We start from the raw sequence: 22,004 nt of genomic DNA, 5'->3' as shown, positions 1-22,004 counted from the left end.
AGGATCGGAGCAGTAACTCTATTCTATAGAGGAGCAATTTTGTGTGTAACCCCAGTTTTACAGGACAAAAATGTTGAGCATGACTGTATGAGCCGTATCAAATGAGTCAATAGCATGCATGGACTTAAAGTTTAACGAAGGGTTCAAAAGTTTAGTGCTTTAGGATGAGAAAGTGTTTAGGTACCCATAGAAATTTCAAATATTTTGTTAATTTTAGTTTGAAGACGACGGCGCGCGATATATATAGGAAAATGTTGATGCGTACATGTATACATATGTGGTGGACGGATGGGAAAGTTTACCTGCATGACGGACCACGTACGTATGGGTACGATCGATCGATCACCAACCAACCTGCAGATTACTTGTTCACTTCATTCTTAGACGACCTCGCCAATAGCCTATAGATATTCTTAATTTGTCCTAGCAAACTGCAAACGAAAAAAGTCAATCTTAATTCACCGAATGATTTTTCATTCTCACAGCATTCGTTTTGTGGTCCATTGATTTCGGGTGGCAAGATTCGTGCAAAACAGTGTGGACTCCTCTGCTATTCTTTTTATAGGAGCGCTAGAAATCTGCCGAATGATTTTTTTATTTCCACATCATTTGTTTTCTGGACTGTCGATTTTCGGCGTCAAAATTCGTGCAAAACAGTACGTGCTTCTCTGCCATTTTTTTTACATAATTGTTACTCCTGGAAAACTTTTGCAAGCATTTTGTTCCCAAAACTTCCATATTAATTAGTGACCATCAAATCACTTCGAGATTTGTGCGTAAAGAAAAAAATGCTAGAAAATTTTTTTCACACATGTCATACATAAGATCCTGATGCTAACCAACCAAACCATAGTTAAATAAAAGTTTTATATTAATTATATCATAGTTACAGTATAGTTATAGTGTAGTTACAATATAGTTACACTTAAATTATATTATAGTTATATCTAAAAGTTTTTCGCTCCAAAAAAACCCTCCCATTACATACTTTAATTTTTCGTTCGGGGTTTATATATCCTGACGCATGGATATATTATGCAGCTGTAGTTGCTTCATTGCTTGGAATCAGTATACCGGCCGCATTAGGAGATTTTAGTGCATGGATAGACTAGTGGTTCGGCCCATTATTGTTGAAGCCCAGGTTTGATTGACCTGCAGGCTGGGCTTGCTATTGTAGCCCAAGCACCATCCTATTCTATTCTAGGAATAAGTTCATCTAAGGTCCCTTAACTTGTCAACGAATCCGATTTTCGTCCTTCAACCACAAAACCAGATACAACGGGTCCCTCAACTATCAAAACCAGTGCAGATGAGGTCCCTCGGTGGTTTTGACGGTGGTTTTGGCTGACGTGGCACCTATGTGGCAAATTTGACTTAGTCTTCATCTGATGTGGCATTGACGTGGCGCATACGTGGCAATTTGATCTGGAAAAATAATAAACTTTGTGGGACCCACATGTCAGTCTCACACATAAATCAATAAAAGAATGGTGGGGCTCACGTGGGCCCCAATGTCAGCCACAAGTCCCTCTCGGCTTTCCTTTCTCCTCCTCTTCGCTCTCCCTCGTCCTCGCGGCGGCGGCAGGAGCATGCCGGCGGACGGAGCGGCGGAGAGGCGGGCGGAGCGGCGGCAGGCCGCGGGCGGCGGAGGTTGCCGGAGGAGGAAGAGGCAGAGGAGGAGGTCGTCAGCGAGCGCGACAGCTACACTCCGTTGGCCGCTCCGCCCGCGATGCCCAGTTGAAAGGCGCTGCCCTCCTCGCTCGGTCTCCGCGCGCCGCCTCCCTCCTCGCCTTGCCGCCACACGCCGCCTCCCTCCTCGCCCGACCGCCACCGCTGACATCCTCGATGGTCACATCTGGGTCGGAGCTGCCCCTCCCCTCGCCCGGCCGCCTCAAAAAACCCAAGCTTTTGCCGCCGCCCCGACTGGCTGACCATCCCAAGAAAGAAGGCACCTCCTCGTCGCCTCTGCTGCCTCCACACTGCCCGCGGCGTGAGGGCCCTAGACCTCCGGGAGGGCTCCGGCGAGGTCCCGGCGGACCGCGAGTTGGAAATGCAATTAACAGATTCAAATATTCAATTCGCTTCTTGATTGAGCAAGTTATAGGTGCAAGGATTTTACTTATATGTATAATGAAGCTATTAATATTCCCTCTTGTGATGCTATATTTGCGATATGCTTGGCTCTGTCTGGATATTGGTTGCCGCGAGCTTTACTTATATGTCTGCTGCTGCTAGCCGTAGTTGACGAGGAGACGCAGAGCGGCGAGATGTCCTCGAGGGCATCACGCTAGGCAACGCCCTGGAGAAGGAGAAGAGCAAGCTACGTGGCGGCGATGACCCGTCGCGCTGGTCCGACGAGAAGAGCGGCAGCGGCAGGGAGTGGTCAAGCCTGGGATGGCACGGCGATCCTCGGCACGAGCAAGCGGTACTGCGCATATGCGAGGAAGGCTCGTTTGGCGACGGACGGCCGTGGCAGTCCGAGGGTTGGCGGGGAGAGGAGGGGCGGCAAGCCGGCGGCGGGTTCGGCCTGGTCAACGGCGAATCGGCGATGGCGGGGCGGCTGGGTCCAACGATGAGCTCCGTGAGGGAGGAGGCGAGCTCCTTGTGCTCCGACGGAGGAGGGGCTCCCACTCCGTCCCCTCGTACTCGGGTTCCGGCGACGAGAACGGTGGTGGTGGTGACGAGAACGCCGCGAGCTTCCATGGCAGGTTCTTGTCGCGTCCGGTGCGGGGGAGGAGGTGGCGTGGCCGCCGTGTTCCGTCTCGCCGCCGGCGCCATCCATCGGTGGGCACCGGTCGATGCCATCCACGAGAGAGAGAAGGGTGAAGGCCGAAGGGGAAGATGAAAGGTGATGAGGATAGAGATGACATGTGGGGCCCACGTGGGTCCCACCATTTTTTAATTATTTTGTGTGTGAAGCTGACATGTGGGTCCCATGGGTTTTATTATTTTTTTCATATCGGATTGCCACGTAAGCGCCACGTCAATGCCACATCAGATGAAGACCGAGTCAAATTAGCCGCGTATGCGCCACGTCAGCCAAAACAGCAGTCTAAACCGCCGAGGGACCTCGTTTGCACCGGTTTTGATAGTTGAGGGATCTATTGTATCTGGTTTTCCGGTTGAAGGATGAAAACCGGATTCGTTGACAAGTTAAGGGACCTCAGATGAATTTATTCCTCTATTCTAAGAGGATAAAAGTCCATTCGGCCCTAGAAGTTGGCCTTAACCAACCCCCCTCCCCTAAAAAAAAAACTTTTAAAACCGTGTACTAGACCTTCAAAATTTCAATACGAGGGCATCTGACCTCTTTATAACGTTTTCAATCTTTTTTTTTTGGTTCTTCTGGGGATAAGATTCAAAGAAAATTAAGCTCAGGAGGATTATTGGGATGCCTGCAGGCCGGCATGAAATTAATAATATATCTGACTTAATATGTAGGAGTAATATGCGTGGCGAGCATGTCCTGCAAGCATTAGTCACACACATTTTTTAAAAAAATAAAAATGAAAACAAATTAATCGTGCGCTCATCAACATTTGGCGCGATCGATCATTAACGTGGCAGGCACCAACTAACAAGAGCTAGCTAGATCGATGTACCCATGCATATATACTCCAGTAGCTAGCTACAATCAAATCATACGTACGCTAGCTGCACATCCCTCGCCGCCGATCGACGACAATAGCATGGCCAGCAGCTGGAATAATCCGGCCATCTTCCTCGCCGCCGCGCTGGCGGTGGCGACGGCGGCGCAGGTCGTCACGGCCGGTTTCACCACAGACTTGTACTGGCAGCAACAGCCGGCGCCTGGTGCCGTCACCCCCTACAAGACATCGGACTGGCACGACGGCTCCGCCACCTTCTACGGCGACCCCTCCGGCATGGGCGACGACTTCGGTACGTAGTATCGTCTTCATTTCATTTGCTTTTCTCTCCGGCCATGAACGCCGACGAGCTATATAACGAATGCATGTACTACTACTGCTATATAGGTGGCGCGTGCGGGTACGTGTCGAACGACATCGTGTCGCTCTACTCGACGAAGACGGCGGCGCTGAGCACGCCGCTGTTCGCCGACGGCAACGGGTGCGGGCAGTGCTACGAGCTGCGGTGCGTCAAGTCGCCGTGGTGCAACCCGGGGTCGCCGTCGGTGGTCATCACGGGGACCAACCTGTGCCCGCCCAACTGGTACCTCCCCAACGACGACGGCGGCTGGTGCAACCCGCCGCGGCACCACTTCGACATGGCGCCGCCCTCCTTCCTCAAGCTCGCGCAGAGGGTCGCCGGGATCGTGCCGGTGCAGTACCGCCGCGTGCCGTGCCAGAGGACCGGCGGCGTCAGGTTCTGCCTCCAGGGGAACCACTACTGGTTGCTGCTCTACGTCATGAACGTCGGCGGCGCCGGCGACGTCTCCTCCCTCTCCGTCAAGACCTCCGGTGGCGGCGGCGCCTGGATCCAGGCGGCGCACAACTGGGGCATCACGTACCAGGTGTTCGCCGCGCTGGACAACTCCGACGGCCTCACCGTCAAGCTCACCACCTACAGCACGCCGCAGCAGACCATCATCGTCTCCGACGCCATCTCCCCCTGGTGGATCACCGGACTCTGCTACCAGGGATCCAACAACTTCTACTAATCATCAATCGATCGATCATCAGATCGAGTTCAAAGTTGCAGTGGTTCATCTCTTCATTTTGTTTCTTCTTCTTGGCTTGCTCTGCTATGCGATGCGATGCTAGCTATTGTCAAAGTTCATGGACTCTCTGTTTCTTTCTTTTGTTCATAGAACGGGATGCATTTCTAGTTCAATGTTTATGCTAATCCATCTTCTGTTGAGAGAATTCTTTTTCCCTTTTTCAAAACTTTCAAAAATGGTGGATTGATTATGATGTATACTTGATCTCCGCATAAGTTCAGTAAATATATATATCCCTGAAAACAAAGTTTGGTTTCCTCTCTGTGTATAGCTGTCTGGACTCTGGAATTCGTGCCACCAACTAGATTTGATCGAGAATATCACACATATATCAACTTCTTTTCAAAGATCTACCACCACATACATAATTGATATGATTATTCAATTTGATTGGTTTATGTATATCCGATCCGAACTGCACAGCATGTCTGTTGGTCAAACACAAGCCTGAATACAATGCTGCATGTATAGGCGCCACTACCTTCTCCTCATAGCAAGATTATATAATATCGACAAATAAATTTAGCAACTTGCTACAAACAAATTGTGTATAACTCGCTCAGTCAACAAGTTGATCCTCATCAACACATTCACTTCTCTTCTGTGAACTGTTTCCACAACCACTTCTGTAAAATCTGAATATTTTCACCGTCTTCCAATGACCAGCTCAGTGTCAACATCAATATCCTGGACATGCTGGTTCTGATTCATCTCGCGCGCTGGAGCCCCGATTGGAGCATGTTGCACCTTGCCCTCCACAAACAAGAACGAACAAGAAGAAAAGATTCATCATCATGCAAAAGCTGACATGTATAGATGGATATTAACACCGGTCACTGTAAGTTGCATTGGATAGATAGCGCCTTTTGCCCCACATGTCAGTGACATTATTGGCAGATTAATCCGGCAGCTAGTAGGTGCAGTAAATAGGCGTGTGGTTGATGATGAGTTTTTTAATGATACCTGATCGAGGAGCAGTGCGTTCTCCTCCGACAGAATCTTCTCCTGCATGTTCAGTTTCGTCAGTTAATCACACATGGATATATAGATAATCTTTTGAGATTTGTATTTGTATCAACATCTTTTGTAAAGCAGTACACTCCAGGAAGAGACGGCTTGTTGAGGCGAACAAGTGTTTCCATCTAATCATACTGATGTATTACTAACAAGTTATGCAAAAATCCTCTTTCAGAACAATAATTCTTGTCAGCCATGCTTTGATATATATTATATTCAGATACATAAGTGCATACCTGTTGTTGTAGCTGTGAAATCTTATCCATCAGCTTCTTTTGCTGCAATGTTGACGGACAACAAGAAAGATATTTATGTAAATCTGATCAAAATGCATATATCATAGAGATATTCACAACAGCAACAACATAGATAGCACATTGCGACCATTTGCTTGCCTTTTGTAAACGGATGCTGCTTAGGCTCTTCTCCATCTGCATCTCCAGGCCATGCAGTTCTTGCAACGAGCATGATTCCAGGTTTTCGCCCTGCATCTTCCTACGTGAAAAATCATTTTCATCTAGTCATGTGAATTTCCCCACCCTAATAATTAGGAACATATAGTAATTGCCAGTCTGCATGATTTCATATATATTCTGATAAGGAATAATCATTGCTATTATAGTTACCTTGTGTATGCCTCAACTGTGTCAATCTCCATTGCTAAGGTTTCGGATTGAGATTTCATATTCTGTATGCAGTAGTTGTGAAGAAAAAAAAATTAATGCAAGTTGCACACATTATCGTCATCGATCCTAACAGTATATGATCATGGTTGATAGATATGAGGAATTCAGAATGTATCCACAAGGACCTTTACAGTAAGTTCACGGGGCTTCTTGTTTGCAGGCGCCTCTTGGGTGTGGCTAATGTAGCGGTCGATTGTCCCCTCCAGGCTGAAAAAAGAATTCCAGAGTTGTGAAAAATAGTTTATTACATGGAAATACAGATAATATATATGTGTTCATAATCAAGTAACTGAACGTACTACTACTGGATATCAGACCAAAGTAATGTTTTCACTAAAAATAGCAGCGGTACTTATATACGTTAATTTGTGCCTAATAAGATACCGGTATCAGAAACGAATAAAAACAATACAAATTTCAGCAAGAATAGATACCACTACATATGTACATGAAACTGACTATTCTCAACAAACTTAAATTGTAAATGGATGTCCATTAATTCTAGGAAGCATTATAGATGATGAATTAAGGATCCACCATTGACATTTAATTTATCTGATAACAAATTAATTGAAACTAGTATACTAAAAAACATCAATTAATATAAGACATGAAATAAATTGATACTTCCTCCTGTCAGAAATATTTGACAACGGTCTAACACCCAACACCACAGGCGACGGCTGGGAACCAGGACGAAACCCTAATCTTCACTTCACTTTATCTTCTCTTCAGGGCCGGGGAACTATATATATATTTATATAGAGCAAGGGTGAGTACTTTCGTACTCAGCAAGTCACGGGAACTTAGGTGTTTAATGCAAGCTTGGAAGAGAGGCAAGGTTGTTTTGCAAATCTTTTATTTGAAGACATTTTGAAATCACTAAGTGATTTATTTCTTTCTAAGTTTGGGCCGAAAAGAGACTTGCGTCTCGATTCGACATTAAGAGATGTTTTTTTTTCAACAGCTCATTTAGTAATGTACCGACCTCCCGGGTCAGATCATTACTTCTCGGCTCCCAGAGCCATTCCATTTGATTAATCGGCTCCCAGAGCCTTTTTCATTTTCTCGGACTCCCAGAGTCCAGCTGCCCAGCAGCACAACAATCCGCTTCCACTCGGGAAGCCTAGTCTATGATGCCCGCAGACATCCCGAATCACACAGATTCGTTTCTGACCACTTAGGTCGTCCATCTGCCACATAGGCTGATTCTGGTTACGATTCCCACACCACAACAACTTTTCACAAAGCACAGGCAAACAAATCTACGCAACGGGAACCACCTCACATCCGCCCATGACCGTGGGCACGGCTGCTCGAACAGTTAGTTAACCTCTGCAGAGGGGTACACTTTACCCACAAGATACGAACTTATTCCGAACACCCGTCGGTATCGGAGGTTCGCAACAAAGCCTTTCCCCAGCCGACCCAGGGTTACCTCATGCCACATAGAAGGATCAAATCCTCACATAAACATAGGCCATTTTAGGCGTGCACAAATCAAACTCCAACCACCTTGATCGGTAAGTGAGCAAGCTTCTCGTCCTTGCCTTACCAGGAACCCGGTTTGTCCGACCCCGCCCCGGCGTTCCCAACTATTGGCATGCGAGGTTTCCCTGAACCGTCTAGTTACTTAGCTAGGGTGTCCCATTCCACCTTGTGGTTGCACTTTGGTTATGTTCGGTGAGTTTCCCACAGGAATCGGTCCTTATATGCGAATACGGGACAGTGCCACATAGGCACAACCCCCGCATCGCGAGTTTTCACAATTCATTTTATTTTCAAACACACCGACACCACATGTCGGGTTTTGAAGGCTTCACAAACCCATTTCCCAAGTTTTCGACAAACAACGGTGTATGTGGGATATTTGGTATACGCGCTCAGAGAGCACGAATACCGAGGTACCACAAGGGTGGAGCGTCAAGGAATCAGGGTAGTATGACCTACGGAAATTAGTGCGACTACTGGGTAGGTCCGTCGATTTGGCATGCAACCCGAGGCCAAGCAAGTTAAGTGTGTGATTCTAAAAATGCAAGTTGCAAACAAAATAATAATGATTTTTCAATTATAGGAGCAATTGATCAAAGGGTGACTTGCCTTGCTCAAGGTCTTCACGAAGCTTCACGAATCTTCGAGAAAACCCGCGATCGACGAAAATCCGATAACCGCAACTATACGCAAACAATCGAAAACCTAAACAAAAGACCAAAAGAAAGATCCTATTTAGACTAATTATTAGTGCCATTGAATAGATCTCAATTTTACGGAATTACTGGAAGTGGAACGGAGTCAATCGGATGAGCGGTTGAGAAGACATGAATTTTGGAAGTTTAATTGGAGTTTCTGGAATAGGAGAAATGGTTTATGGAATTTTATAGAAATAATATTCTCAAGAATATTATTGACAGTCACTGACGCGCGGGACCAAAGGAAATGATTTGTGGAATTTTGGAATAAGGAATTGATTTATGGGACAAAGGAAAAAGGATTTATTAAATCCCTGGAAAAAGAAAAGGATGGAGGGATGTCAATCAGACTTGTCTCGGGTGGCATTGGCGCGGCCCGAGGGACTTGCGCAGCTCGGGCGAGCCTAATGGGCCGGCACGGCCGCGAGGAGGGCGGCCCAAGGGGCGCGCGGGGAGAGAGGGTGGCCCGTCGGGGTGGGCGCGGTCCACCGCGCGGGACCCACATGGCAGTGGTTGGGTTCACGGTGGGGAGGGTGCACGCGGAGGTGGGCGCTAGGGTTTCGGATGCACGCGGTTCAGGCGCGGCGCGCCGGGTGGACGGATGGCGGCGGGCCCACGTGCAGCCGCACGGCTTGCCGTGGACCGCGCGCACGGGAGGGAAGACGGAGGGAGGAGGCTGACTGGGCGCGACTTGACCCAGTCAAGCGGGCCCGGGACTGAGGTGGCGTCCACGTGGAAGTCACGTCGGATGGGGAGGCAGAGGAGGCCGGGCAGGTTGATCCGACAGCTCACGGCATGCGGCGGGATCCGGCGAACGGCGGCGAGCCGGAAGGGGCAGCTAGCACTGGCGGCAGGAGGAGGAGAAGGGGAACTCATTCCACGGCTCGGATCAGGAAGAGGACGCGCGACGACGGCCGGCGGCGGCGGCCAATCTCGCCGGCATGCCGACGTGGCCGCGCGCGAGGAGAGCGAAGGGTGCGCGGGCTTGGGTTTAGCCGAACCGGTATGGTGTTGCGACGCGCACGCGGTGACGCGGGACCCGATGGTCACCGGCGGCGCACGCACGGCGGCGTTATGCGGCGGCGGAAGCGGCGACACGGCGCGGAGACAAAGGAGAAGGCCGACGGCCTTGGGGCAGCCAGGGGGAGGTCAAAGGGATCCCCGGGGGCGTGGCGGCGAGAGGAATCGACGCGAGAGAAGCCGACGATGGCGGCGGCAATCACCGGAGAGCAAAAAAGGGGAAAACACGACGAGACGACGAGGGTTCGATTCAAAGGGATGGGAGCATCTCCGGGGTTCAAGGAATCCATTCCCGGCGTCGGATTGGACGGAGCGGCACCGAGGTTGGCTGGCGACGAGAGACGGCCTCCGGGACAGAGCATGGCGGCCGGCGAGCTAGCGCGCGGTGCAAGGGCGACGAGCGGCGGTTCGGCGGCGAGACCTGGGGCAGTGTCCATGCGTGTTCGGGGGGCTAGCCGAGCTACCACGCGAGCTAGGGAGGGAGAGGACGAGCAAGAAGGGAGAACGGAGGGTGGCATTACCAAGCCGAGACGGGCGCAGTGACGAGCGGCCGACGGCTCGGGAGCGAGCTCTCCGGCCTCGGGCCGAGGAAGGGGAGGAAGGAGGGTGCCCGGAGTCCCGCGTCACGCGTCCTCGCACGCACCGGTCTCCCGGTGCTCTGCGGCGGACGGCGACGGCGAGAGCAGAGGAAGGGCGACAATGGCGCAGTGGAGTAGGAGTGTGAAGTGGGAGGGATTGAGATGGAATGGGGAGCTCGGCTTCGGGTTTTATAGGCGCGGGGTGAGGCGATGTCGGTTTGGGGGGAGAACCGACCTTGGCGGTCAAGCGCTCGGCTTGCGGCAGCGGCGGTTTCGTGGGCGATGCGAAAGCGGCGACGGCGTGGATGCTCTGGGCGGCGAAGGCGGTGGATCGGACGGCCGATTTCGAACCACGGGAGCGCAGGGCTGGCGCGGTCAAGGTGGGAGCGGTGAGCTGGCATGGTCGCGGTGGTGGCGTGGGCGCGACAGGGCGCAAAGGTGGCGTCAGCGGCGCCCTGTGTACGCTCCCGCACCAGGACAAGGGAGAGAGCGAGACGGCCTTGCCCGCAAGGGAAAAGCGAAAGGAGGAGGAGGAAAGGGAGCCTTGCTCCTTCCGTTTTTGGGCGGCGAGGCTGGAGAGGCGCGTGGGATTGGCGTCGCCACGTTGGCGGCTTGTGGCATGCGGAGGCGGGGCCATGGTGACGCAGCGGATGACAGCGAAAAGGGAGGAGGGCTGGTTTGGCGGCGAGCGCGGACCAAGGCGGTCGACGCGGCAGGGGCGACGGTGGCGCGGCCACAGCGGTCGGCCATGAGCGGCGCCGCGCGCGGGAGCATCGGCGTGGCGCGGTCAAGGTGGGGCACAGGCGCGGCAGGACGTTGTCGGCGTCCTCTGCCTCCGCGCACAAGAAGACAAGGGCGAGAGGAGAGAGGCCGGGTTTAGAAGGGAAAAGTGAGGGAGGACGGTGGAAAGGGAAGCCTCTCCCTTCCGTTTTGGGCGGCGGGCAGGCGAGGCGCGCGCGGGAAGGGCGGCCGGCGAATTCAAACGGCGGCGGCGGGAATCGGCGCCGAGGTGAGGAGAAAGCAGAGAGGGCGAGAGAGGGAGAGGGCGGCGCTCTCTCTTGGCTCGGGCACGACGCGCGTGCTCAGCACGTGGGAAGGGAAGGGGGAGGAGCGGCTGAGAGGAGATGGGCCGAGGAGAAAACGGCCCACAAAAATCCGAGGGAGGCAAAATAGACTTTTTCGGAGGAGATTGATTTGGAGAGAAATGGAGAGATTTAGGGTTTGGATTCGAATTCAAATTTGATATTCAAACTCGAGGGTTTAGGAATGAATCAAGGGAGACTCAAGGAAATGATTCGAGATGGGGATTTGATATTTTCGGAAATGGGGATAGGTATTTGGCGGGGATTCAAGGGATGTGATTGAATTTCGGAGACTTGAGTCGGATTTGGAATCTTGAGGTGGACGATTTTGATGGCGATGAGAGGGAACAACGGGATTTGAATTGAGGTCCTTGGCACAACCTAGACTCGCACACAAAGAACGAAAATTTTCGCAATTACGATTTTGCCGAAATAGTTTTTAACGACTCACGAAAAGCGGAGCGTTACAGATCCACCCCCCTTACAAGAATCTCGACCCCGAGATTCGAAGGTGGACCACACACACGAAACCAAAAAGGATCTTCAGACTTCTTCACAGCTTCAGACTCTGCTAGTCTTTCTTCAACTTATTGTTGCGTGCTTGCCGCAAAACGGTCTGGTACTCTGACTCACTTAGAATTCTTCATCTTACTGTGGCTCTGCTCTTGCCTGTGGAACCTGTTCTTCTCCTGCTCCTTCAACTTGCTCGAGATTCACAACTTTTCCGTTTGTTTCTACTTGCACATGGTTCAGACGACCTTGTCCGACGGGCGGTGAGGTCAACGAGGCAGAACCACTGTTTGGTGACTTTGAACTTTTTGGTCCAGATACGTTGGGAAGGCTTGTTGTTGGTTGGACTCGTTTTGACTTGACTTTCTGAGGGCAGCACCATGAATAGTGTCCCATCTCATGGCAGATGAAACATTCGACTCCTGCCTTATAACCACGTCTTTTTGAAGGTGTAGGGCATGGTACGGAGTTGCTTCCTTCATGGCTATTACTGTTGATCATTGTGGCTTGCTGACCAGGTTCTGACATAGTCGAACGAGACGTAGAACCGGAACTAGTTGAATGCTGAGATGCTTTCTGATAGTATTGTGCTGGCGAGTTTGTTTTTCGACACAAATCTTCTTTTGCTTGAATCTCTAGGGACATTACTTTGCGTCTCTTGTATTCTTGCATCTCTTTCTTTTCTTGGATGTCTTGGCACATGTCGCAGGATGCTTTTGCTCTTTTGTCATCAGGGAAGGTTGAACGTACTGCATTAACATTTGGCGAATTTGGGCTTCCTTGGGGATAGAAGGGCATCCTTGAGGTTCTCATATTAGCTTGTAGTGGTGCATCCATATAGGGTTTTTGGGGGCAGTGTCTCATGTAATGGCCAATTTTGTGGCAAATGAAGCATATGAATCCGGGAACGTGTCTGATCTTCTTTGATTTGAGGGTGGGGGACTTGGGTAAGTTTTGGCAAGATTGCATTGTCTGACATTGTGGGACATCTTGCATGTCAACTTCTGATGGCAAGGTCTTTCTTTTGTGACAACTTCCTTCTTTAATCATGCTATTTTCTCGCGATACGGATTTATTGATTGAGTTCTGAAGGTTGGGGCAATTATTAGCTCGAAGTGGGGTTTTCATCCCTGTAATCATCACATTTAAGAATTCTTTGTTCTTCTCTTTATGGGTATCAGTGCCTTCTACTGATTGTGTTCCTTGTATTTCTGCGGCCTCATTCTTACTCTTGTCTGGATTCACCTTGGGCTGTGGTAGTAGCAGTTGTTGTTGTATAGAAGCCAAATTTTGAGCTATTTCTTGTAGCATCTGAGTCTGGTTGGCTAGAATCTGATAAATATCCATTGAGGAGTGTTGATTTCTGGTTGCAACTTCCTTGTTTGGTCCAGGAACAGTATTATCAGTCTTGGCAACTTGGTTGGGGACTTGTTCAGCTAGTTGATTTGGATTTTCTGACAAAGCTGGGTCTTCCTTAGAACCAAGGTAGTTGCGGACACAAGTCTGACAGGTTGGTTGAGGTGCCATCTGCTTCAGAGGGACTGAGATCTGACCAACGCAGAAAGTAGATAAGAAGAAAAGGAGGAAAACAAAAACACTACATCAAAACGGTTTTCGAAATCACAGAAGACATAGGTGGTGTGTTCCAGCCGGTAACCCAACTGGTCTAACACCTGAACACGGACTACCAAACAAAACTCACACACGCACTAGTTCACCACAACTCCTACCGAGCGTGTGACGGTACTAAGGTTAGCCTACCAACAAGGGCTTAACTAAGACTCCTAAAGGCTTGAGCACACCTTTCTTCAACTGGGCGTGAAGACAGGTTTACTCTAGGATAAAAGTCAAAACGAACGACTAGCTTCTACTTTTGGACACAAAAGATTTTTCGCAAAACTAGAGCTAAAGGGGACAACGACACCTTAGCTTTCACAAATATTTTTGTACTCAAATAATGCCATCCTATTAAGGGGTTTCGATCCTAGGGCCAACCTATGCTCTGATACCATCTCTGTCACACCCCAATCTGATACCGCCGTACAACGGCACCTGACAGGAGCGTGTCGTAGGGAAAACGGCGCGAACCGCTTCCTACGAAACCGCGATCTCGGTACCAGTCCCAGGACATAGTGCTGGTACCCACGGTGACAAATATGAATCATAGCAATCCTTAAAATAAATAGAGGACTTATTTACCTTAACTTAGGTTGCAGCTCAGACAGCCCGAGAATACAACCGACGACACGGACGAGGCGAACACCAACAACAGCAGCAGCAGCGGAACCAACGGTCTAACACCCAACACCACAGGCGACGGCTGGGAACCAGGACGAAACCCTAATCTTCACTTCACTTTATCTTCTCTTCAGGGCCGGGGAACTATATATATTGAGTACTTTCGTACTCAGCAAGTCACGGGAACTTAGGTGTTTAATGCAAGCTTGGAAGAGAGGCAAGGTTGTTTTGCAAATCTTTTATTTGAAGACATTTTGAAATCACTAAGTGATTTATTTCTTTCTAAGTTTGGGCCGAAAAGAGACTTGCGTCTCGATTCGACATTAAGAGATGTTTTTTTTTCAACAGCTCATTTAGTAATGTACCGACCTCCCGGGTCAGATCATTACTTCTCGGCTCCCAGAGCCATTCCATTTGATTAATCGGCTCCCAGAGCCTTTTTCATTTTCTTGGACTCCCAGAGTCCAGCTGCCCAGCAGCACAACAATCCGCTTCCACTTGGGAAGCCTAGTCTATGATGCCCGCAGACATCCCGAATCACACAGATTCGTTTCTGACCACTTAGGTCGTCCATCTGCCACATAGGCTGATTCTGGTTACGATTCCCACACCACAACAACTTTTCACAAAGCACAGGCAAACAAATCTACGCAACGGGAACCACCTCACATCCGCCCATGACCGTGGGCACGGCTGCTCGAACAGTTAGTTAACCTCTGCAGAGGGGTACACTTTACCCACAAGATACGAACTTATTCCGAACACCCGTCGGTATCGGAGGTTCGCAACAAAGCCTTTCCCCAGCCGACCCAGGGTTACCTCATGCCACATAGAAGGATCAAATCCTCACATAAACATAGGCCATTTTAGGCGTGCACAAATCAAACTCCAACCACCTTGATCGGTAAGTGAGCAAGCTTCTCGTCCTTGCCTTACCAGGAACCCGGTTTGTCCGACCCCGCCCCGGCGTTCCCAACTATTGGCATGCGAGGTTTCCCTGAACCGTCTAGTTACTTAGCCAGGGTGTCCCATTCCACCTTGTGGTTGCACTTTGGTTATGTTCGGTGAGTTTCCCACAGGAATCGGTCCTTATATGCGAATACGGGACAGTGCCACATAGGCACAACCCCCGCATCGCGAGTTTTCACAATTCATTTTATTTTCAAACACACCGACACCACATGTCGGGTTTTGAAGGCTTCACAAACCCATTTCCCAAGTTTTCGACAAACAACGGTGTATGTGGGATATTTGGTATACGCGCTCAGAGAGCACGAATACCGAGGTACCACAAGGGTGGAGCGTCAAGGAATCAGGGTAGTATGACCTACGGAAATTAGTGCGACTACTGGGTAGGTCCGTCGATTTGGCATGCAACCCGAGGCCAAGCAAGTTAAGTGTGTGATTCTAAAAATGCAAGTTGCAAACAAAATAATAATGATTTTTCAATTATAGGAGCAATTGATCAAAGGGTGACTTGCCTTGCTCAAGGTCTTCACGAAGCTTCACGAATCTTCGAGAAAACCCGCGATCGACGAAAATCCGATAACCGCAACTATACGCAAACAATCGAAAACCTAAACAAAAGACCAAAAGAAAGATCCTATTTAGACTAATTATTAGTGCCATTGAAAAGATCTCAATTTTACGGAATTACTGGAAGTGGAACGGAGTCAATCGGATGAGCGGTTGAGAAGACATGAATTTTGGAAGTTTAATTGGAGTTTCTGGAATAGGAGAAATGGTTTATGGAATTTTATAGAAATAATATTCTCAAGAATATTATTGACAGTCACTGACGCGCGGGACCAAAGGAAATGATTTGTGGAATTTTGGAATAAGGAATTGATTTATGGGACAAAGGAAAAAGGATTTATTAAATCCCTGGAAAAAGAAAAGGATGGAGGGATGTCAATCAGACTTGTCTCGGGTGGCATTGGCGCGGCCCGAGGGACTTGCGCAGCTCGGGCGAGCCTAATGGGCCGGCACGGCCGCGAGGAGGGCGGCCCAAGGGGCGCGCGGGGAGAGAGGGTGGCCCGTCGGGGTGGGCGCGGTCCACCGCGCGGGACCCACATGGCAGTGGTTGGGTTCACGGTGGGGAGGGTGTACGCGGAGGTGGGCGCTAGGGTTTCGGATGCACGCGGTTCAGGCGCGGCGCGCCGGGTGGACGGATGGCGGCGGGCCCACGTGCAGCCGCACGGCTTGCCGTGGACCGCGCGCACGGGAGGGAAGACGAGGGAGGAGGCTGACTGGGCGCGACTTGACCCAATCAAGCGGGCCCGGGACTGAGGTGGCGTCCACGTGGAAGTCACGTCGGATGGGGAGGCAGAGGAGGCCGGGCAGGTTGATCCGACGGCTCACGGCGTGCGGCGGGATCCGGCGAACGGCGGCGAGCCGGAAGGGGCAGCTAGCACTGGCGGCAGGAGGAGGAGAAGGGGAACTCATTCCACGGCTCGGATCAGGAAGAGGACGCGCGACGACGGCCGGCGGCGGCGGCCAATCTCGCCGGCATGCCGACGTGGCCGCGCGCGAGGAGAGCGAAGGGTGCGCGGGCTCGGGTTTAGCCGAACCGGTATGGTGTTGCGACGCGCACGCGGTGACGCGGGACCCGATGGTCACCGGCGGCGCACGCACGGCGGCGTTATGCAGCGGCGGAAGCGGCGACACGGCGCGGAGACAAAGGAGAAGGCCGACGGCCTTGGGGCAGCCAGGGGGAGGTCAAAGGGATCCCCGGGGGCGTGGCGGCGAGAGGAATCGACGCGAGAGAAGCCGACGATGGCGGATTGCGGCGGCGGCAATCACCGGAGAGCAAAAAAGGGGAAAACACGACGAGACGACGAGGGTTCGATTCAAAGGGATGGGAGCATCTCCGGGGTTCAAGGAATCCATTCCCGGCGTCGGATTGGACGGAGCGGCACCGAGGTTGGCTGGCGACGAGAGACGGCCTCCGGGACAGAGCATGGCGGCCGGCGAGCTAGCGCGCGGTGCAAGGGCGACGAGCGGCGGTTCGGCGGCGAGACCTGGGGCAGTGTCCATGCGTGTTCGGGGGGCTAGCCGAGCTACCACGCGAGCTAGGGAGGGAGAGGACGAGCAAGAAGGGAGAACGGAGGGTGGCATTACCAAGCCGAGACGGGCGCAGTGACGAGCGGCCGACGGCTCGGGAGCGAGCTCTCCGGCCTCGGGCCGAGGAAGGGGAGGAAGGAGGGTGCCCGGAGTCCCGCGTCACGCGTCCTCGCACGCACCGGTCTCCCGGTGCTCTGCGGCGGACGGCGACGGCGAGAGCAGAGGAAGGGCGACAATGGCGCAGTGGAGTAGGAGTGTGAAGTGGGAGGGATTGAGATGGAATGGGGAGCTCGGCTTCGGGTTTTATAGGCGCGGGGTGAGGCGATGTCGGTTTGGGGGGAGAACCGACCTTGGCGGTCAAGCGCTCGGCTTGCGGCAGCGGCGGTTTCGTGGGCGATGCGAAAGCGGCGACGGCGTGGATGCTCTGGGCGGCGAAGGCGGTGGATCGGACGGCCGATTTCGAACCACGGGAGCGCAGGGCTGGCGCGGTCAAGGTGGGAGCGGTGAGCTGGCATGGTCGCGGTGGTGGCGTGGGCGCGACAGGGCGCAAAGGTGGCGTCAGCGGCGCCCTGTGTACGCTCCCGCACCAGGACAAGGGAGAGAGCGAGACGGCCTTGCCCGCAAGGGAAAAGCGAAAGGAGGAGGAGGAAAGGGAGCCTTGCTCCTTCCGTTTTTGGGCGGCGAGGCTGGAGAGGCGCGTGGGATTGGCGTCGCCACGTTGGCGGCTTGTGGCATGCGGAGGCGGGGCCATGGTGACGCAGCGGATGACAGCGAAAAGGGAGGAGGGCTGGTTTGGCGGCGAGCGCGGACCAAGGCGGTCGACGCGGCAGGGGCGACGGTGGCGCGGCCACAGCGGTCGGCCATGAGCGGCGCCGCGCGCGGGAGCATCGGCGTGGCGCGGTCAAGGTGGGGCACAGGCGCGGCAGGACGTTGTCGGCGTCCTCTGCCTCCGCGCACAAGAAGACAAGGGCGAGAGGAGAGAGGCCGGGTTTAGAAGGGAAAAGTGAGGGAGGACGGTGGAAAGGGAAGCCTCTCCCTTCCGTTTTGGGCGGCGGGCAGGCGAGGCGCGCGCGGGAAGGGCGGCCGGCGAATTCAAACGGCGGCGGCGGGAATCGGCGCCGAGGTGAGGAGAAAGCAGAGAGGGCGAGAGAGGGAGAGGGCGGCGCTCTCTCTTGGCTCGGGCACGACGCGCGTGCTCAGCACGTGGGAAGGGAAGGGGGAGGAGCGGCTGAGAGGAGATGGGCCGAGGAGAAAACGGCCCACAAAAATCTGAGGGAGGCAAAATAGACTTTTTCGGAGGAGATTGATTTGGAGAGAAATGGAGAGATTTAGGGTTTGGATTCGAATTCAAATTTGATATTCAAACTCGAGGGTTTAGGAATGAATCAAGGGAGACTCAAGGAAATGATTCGAGATGGGGATTTGATATTTTCGGAAATGGGGATAGGTATTTGGCGGGGATTCAAGGGATGTGATTGAATTTCGGAGACTTGAGTCGGATTTGGAATCTTGAGGTGGACGATTTTGATGGCGATGAGAGGGAACAACGGGATTTGAATTGAGGTCCTTGGCACAACCTAGACTCGCACACAAAGAACGAAAATTTTCGCAATTACGATTTTGCCGAAATAGTTTTTAACGACTCACGAAAAGCGGAGCGTTACATCTTAATGCCTGAAATGCCCTTTGACTAATTGACTAAAACCTAGCCCAAATTTCACGAATCCTCACCGCCGGCGACCAGGTGCCGCCCTCCCCGTCATCCGGCCACCACGACTCCACCGCCGGCGTCCTGGCTCCGCCCCCCACCATGCCTCCATCGCCGGCATCTTGGCGCCGTCGCCCGCAGCGCCGCCGCCCTTCCCTTCGTCCGCCCACCAGGCCTCCACCGCGGACATCCTGACCCCGTCGCCCGCCGCACCGCCGTCCTCCCCGTCGTTCACCACCACGCCACCACCGCGGATGTCCTGGCGCCGTCGCTTGCTGTGCCGCCGTCCTCCCCATCGTCCGCCCACCACGCCTCCACCGCCGGCGTCCTGGCGCCGTTGCCCGCCGCGCCGCCGCCCTCCCCGTCCTCCGCTCACAATGCCTCCATCATCGGTGTCCTGGCGTCATCGCCCACAGCGCTGCCACCCTCTCCGTCATCCACAGCGCCGCCGCCCTACCCGTCGCCCGCAGCGCTGGCGCCCTCCCCGTCCTCTGCCCACCACGCCTTCACCGTCGGCGTACTGGCGCCGTCGCCTGCAGCGCCGCCGCCCTTCCCATGCTCTGCCAACCACACCTCCACCGCCGGCGTCCTGGCTTCGTTGCCTGCAGCACCGCCGCCTCGTCCAACCGCCCACCGCCCCTCCACTGCCGGTGTCCTAGCGCTTCCGTCCCCATCACCATCGTCCCCGGCGCCGCTGCAACCGCCGTCCCCAGCGTTGCTGCAACCGGTCGCCCACCGCCGGCAAGGAGCTGGCCCTCCTTGATGACAACAAGGAGGTAGCCATGCCTGTAGAATGGGCTAGGGGCAAATAGGTCTTTTTAGAGCTCTAACAGAGGTTAACTAGACGGTGATGGCACATTTTAGAGGTTAAACAAAACACGGTGGTACATTATAGAACTTTACAATATCAGTGGTAGATTGTAGAAGGGTGACAAACTCAGTGGTACTGAGTGGATTCTCTCTATATACTATCTAAAACACTCTATATATGACCAAAAGTTCCCCCATACACCCCTGCAAGGAATGAGTCATGCATGTTTAATTAGCACCTATATTTGACTTACCTCCTTGTTTCACACGAAAAAGGGTTGACATGAAAGTATGATGCTTTGGGCCATGCAAGAAGGCTGACATGCCAACAATTTGATGATCTTATAATGACAAATAGTTCATGTTAATTATGTAGTCTCTTCATCGATCGTGCTTATTAGTCATAGCCAAATTTTGAATTTTAAAACTTAATTATAGAGTTAATTTTAAAGTTATTTCATCTTAATCTGTTTTTCAGCAATGGGTTTTAAACCACTAATAATAACACAGATATAGAATTTATATTCATAAAATTAGTTTTGGCGTATTTGTTCATTATATTTTTTTTCATAGCTTGTGATCTGCCGCAGCTCAAACAATTTGCAATGGATTTAATTTGCCCTCATTTTTTTTATATGAATGCTTTGTGTAATCGCTATACCTCTAATTTGACATCAACAAGTAGTAATGTAATTTGGTTAAGGCTATGGTTTTGTGAAACATTATATGGCATAAAACGTGTGGTATTACATTATTATTGGTGTTAGCATGCATTATATTTTGTTTGCACAGTTATAATTATAAAACAGAAAATTAGTTAATTGATCTCTCTTGTCACAAAAAACAGAATTACGTGTACATGTGTCTGTATATTTATGGCCGATGGATATATAGAAAATGAGAAAAAAAAATAATGCCTATGCATATGTAAATGTGGTGGTGGTTTGGTGTATTAATTGAAAAAGCAATGTGTGATAGAAATGAATGACATATCAATTCAATATATAGTACTACTAGGAAATAGTAGCTACTCCATATATAGTAGTTGTAGATTGCATATATAATTCTGAGATTTTATAAGCTATATACTCCCTCCGTCCTAAAAAAAGACAAACCCTGGTTTCCGTGACCAACGTTTGACCGTTCGTCTTATTTGAAAAAATTATGAAAAAAATTAAAAAGACAAGTCGCGCATAAAATATTAATCATGTTTTATCATCTAACAACAATGAAAATACGAATTATAAAAAAAATTTCATATAAGACGAAGTTGGGCACGTAAACCTATAGTTTACCATTTTTTAGGACGGAGGAAGTATGACGCAATTTACAGTGTGGAGGTGAGAAAATAAAATGGATCGATCTATCAAATCCATCTGATATCAAATTAAAGCTAGTAGTACGCTGCTACACCAGCTAGTAGAGAAGCAGAAACAGTATATTTCATGTAGTAGCTCGTGACACCTTCTTTAAATCCGGCACGTACGGATCGAACTAGCTAGGGGAATAATAAGGGTGAAAAACAGATTAGAAAGATGAAAAATATCATGAGGTAATTTAGTAATAAATTAGGGAATTAATAAGCTAGTACAGTAGTAGGGAAGAAGGAGGAGGGCGGGATGGTGGCGTACGAGGGAGCGGAGGCGAAGTGGAAGAAGCGGCCGCGCGGGGAGAAGACGAGCAGCGCCACCTCCGCGTCGCACAGCACCGACAGCTCCGACGCCTTCTTCAGAAGCCCCTTCCGCCGCTTCGAGAACGTCACCTGCCGCCTCGTCGTGTCCTCGATCCGCCGCATCTCTCGCCGCCCGCCGCGCCGCCTCTGCTGCCCTCCCGCCGCCGCCATAAGCAGTACGTGCGTGCAGGGTATGCGAGAGATCTACTCCGGCTCGCCGGCCGGGAACAGATCGATCTATGTCGCTGCTGGCTGCAGAGGAGAGGAGACGTACGGATCGGATAGGGAAGTAGAAGAAGAAAGCGGCGGCGATTGAAAGAATGAATGATTTGGGGGGCCTTGAATTGGGTTACCTGATTTTCCTCGCAAAGGAAAGCATCCCAAACCTGGAAACACTTGGCATATATGGTATTCGCCTTAAATGGCCCTTCTTCCTCCCCTCCTCCACTGCACCAATGCCCGCTTCACACTTCATACCACATATATTTTTATATTTTCTTTATTTATTTACTTTCTGAAGAATATGCTTTGCATCAGTCACTGACATGCTGGGCGCTCGCTATAGCCAAATACATATATACTCCCTCCGTCCTATAAAAAAACCAATCTATTACTACCGAACTAGTTGGGTGGCCCGCGCAATTGCGCGGCTAGCATCCATATAAAATTATCTATTTTTTCCATATGATTTTATTTAAAATTATCATTCCCGTGTTTCAAATTTTATTGCAC

General features: G+C 51.3%; 2 protein-coding genes across 6 annotated transcripts; one reads left to right on the top strand and one right to left on the bottom strand.

Annotated features, from left to right (window-relative positions):
* Positions 1-3,652: 3,652 nt before the first annotated feature.
* LOC107276467 (expansin-A17-like) lies at positions 3,653-4,941 on the top strand. The gene is made up of 2 exons (NM_001425697.1): positions 3,653-3,900; positions 3,996-4,941. The coding sequence occupies exons 1-2, from the start codon at positions 3,690-3,692 to the stop codon at positions 4,637-4,639; spliced, it is 855 nt and encodes a 284-aa protein (NP_001412626.1). The 5' UTR covers positions 3,653-3,689; the 3' UTR covers positions 4,640-4,941.
* A 94-nt stretch (positions 4,942-5,035) lies between these two features.
* LOC107276241 (MADS-box transcription factor 50-like) lies at positions 5,036-21,733 on the bottom strand. 5 transcript variants are annotated; one of them, XM_015787054.3, is made up of 8 exons: positions 21,626-21,733; positions 21,232-21,524; positions 6,528-6,609; positions 6,343-6,404; positions 6,112-6,211; positions 5,953-5,994; positions 5,663-5,704; positions 5,036-5,452 (listed from the first exon to the last, which is right to left on the bottom strand). In XM_015787054.3, exons 2-8 carry the CDS (start codon positions 21,441-21,443, stop codon positions 5,345-5,347), a joined length of 648 nt encoding a protein of 215 aa, XP_015642540.1. In that variant the 5' UTR covers positions 21,444-21,524; positions 21,626-21,733; the 3' UTR covers positions 5,036-5,344. The 5 variants fall into 5 exon arrangements, with proteins under 5 accessions (XP_015642540.1, XP_015642543.1, XP_015642541.1 ...); XM_015787057.3 differs by having other exon boundaries at positions 5,036-5,446; NM_001425698.1 differs by having other exon boundaries at positions 5,090-5,452; positions 6,534-6,609; positions 21,626-21,660.
* Positions 21,734-22,004: the final 271 nt, after the last annotated feature.

This window comes from Oryza sativa, chromosome 6 (genome assembly GCF_034140825.1).
Source record: "Oryza sativa Japonica Group chromosome 6, ASM3414082v1".
NCBI classification, from domain to species: domain Eukaryota; kingdom Viridiplantae; phylum Streptophyta; class Magnoliopsida; order Poales; family Poaceae; genus Oryza; species Oryza sativa.
Note: the sequence above shows the minus strand (reverse complement) of the source record. Positions and strands in the feature narration are given on the sequence as shown.

Excerpts from the sequence above, each read along its gene's own strand:
- LOC107276467 (NM_001425697.1), top strand. The coding sequence starts at position 3,690 with ATGGCCAGCAGCTGGAATAATCCGGCCATCTTCCTCGCCGCCGCGCTG. Across the intron at positions 3,901-3,995 it reads CGGCATGGGCGACGACTTCG|GTGGCGCGTGCGGGTACGTG; the intron begins GTACGTAGTATC and ends ACTGCTATATAG.
- LOC107276241 (XM_015787054.3), bottom strand. The coding sequence starts at position 21,443 with ATGGCGGCGGCGGGAGGGCAGCAGAGGCGGCGCGGCGGGCGGCGAGAG. Across the intron at positions 6,212-6,342 it reads ACAGTTGAGGCATACACAAG|GAAGATGCAGGGCGAAAACC; the intron begins GTAACTATAATA and ends TTTTTCACGTAG. Across the intron at positions 5,705-5,952 it reads TTTCACAGCTACAACAACAG|GAGAAGATTCTGTCGGAGGA; the intron begins GTATGCACTTAT and ends CTGAACATGCAG.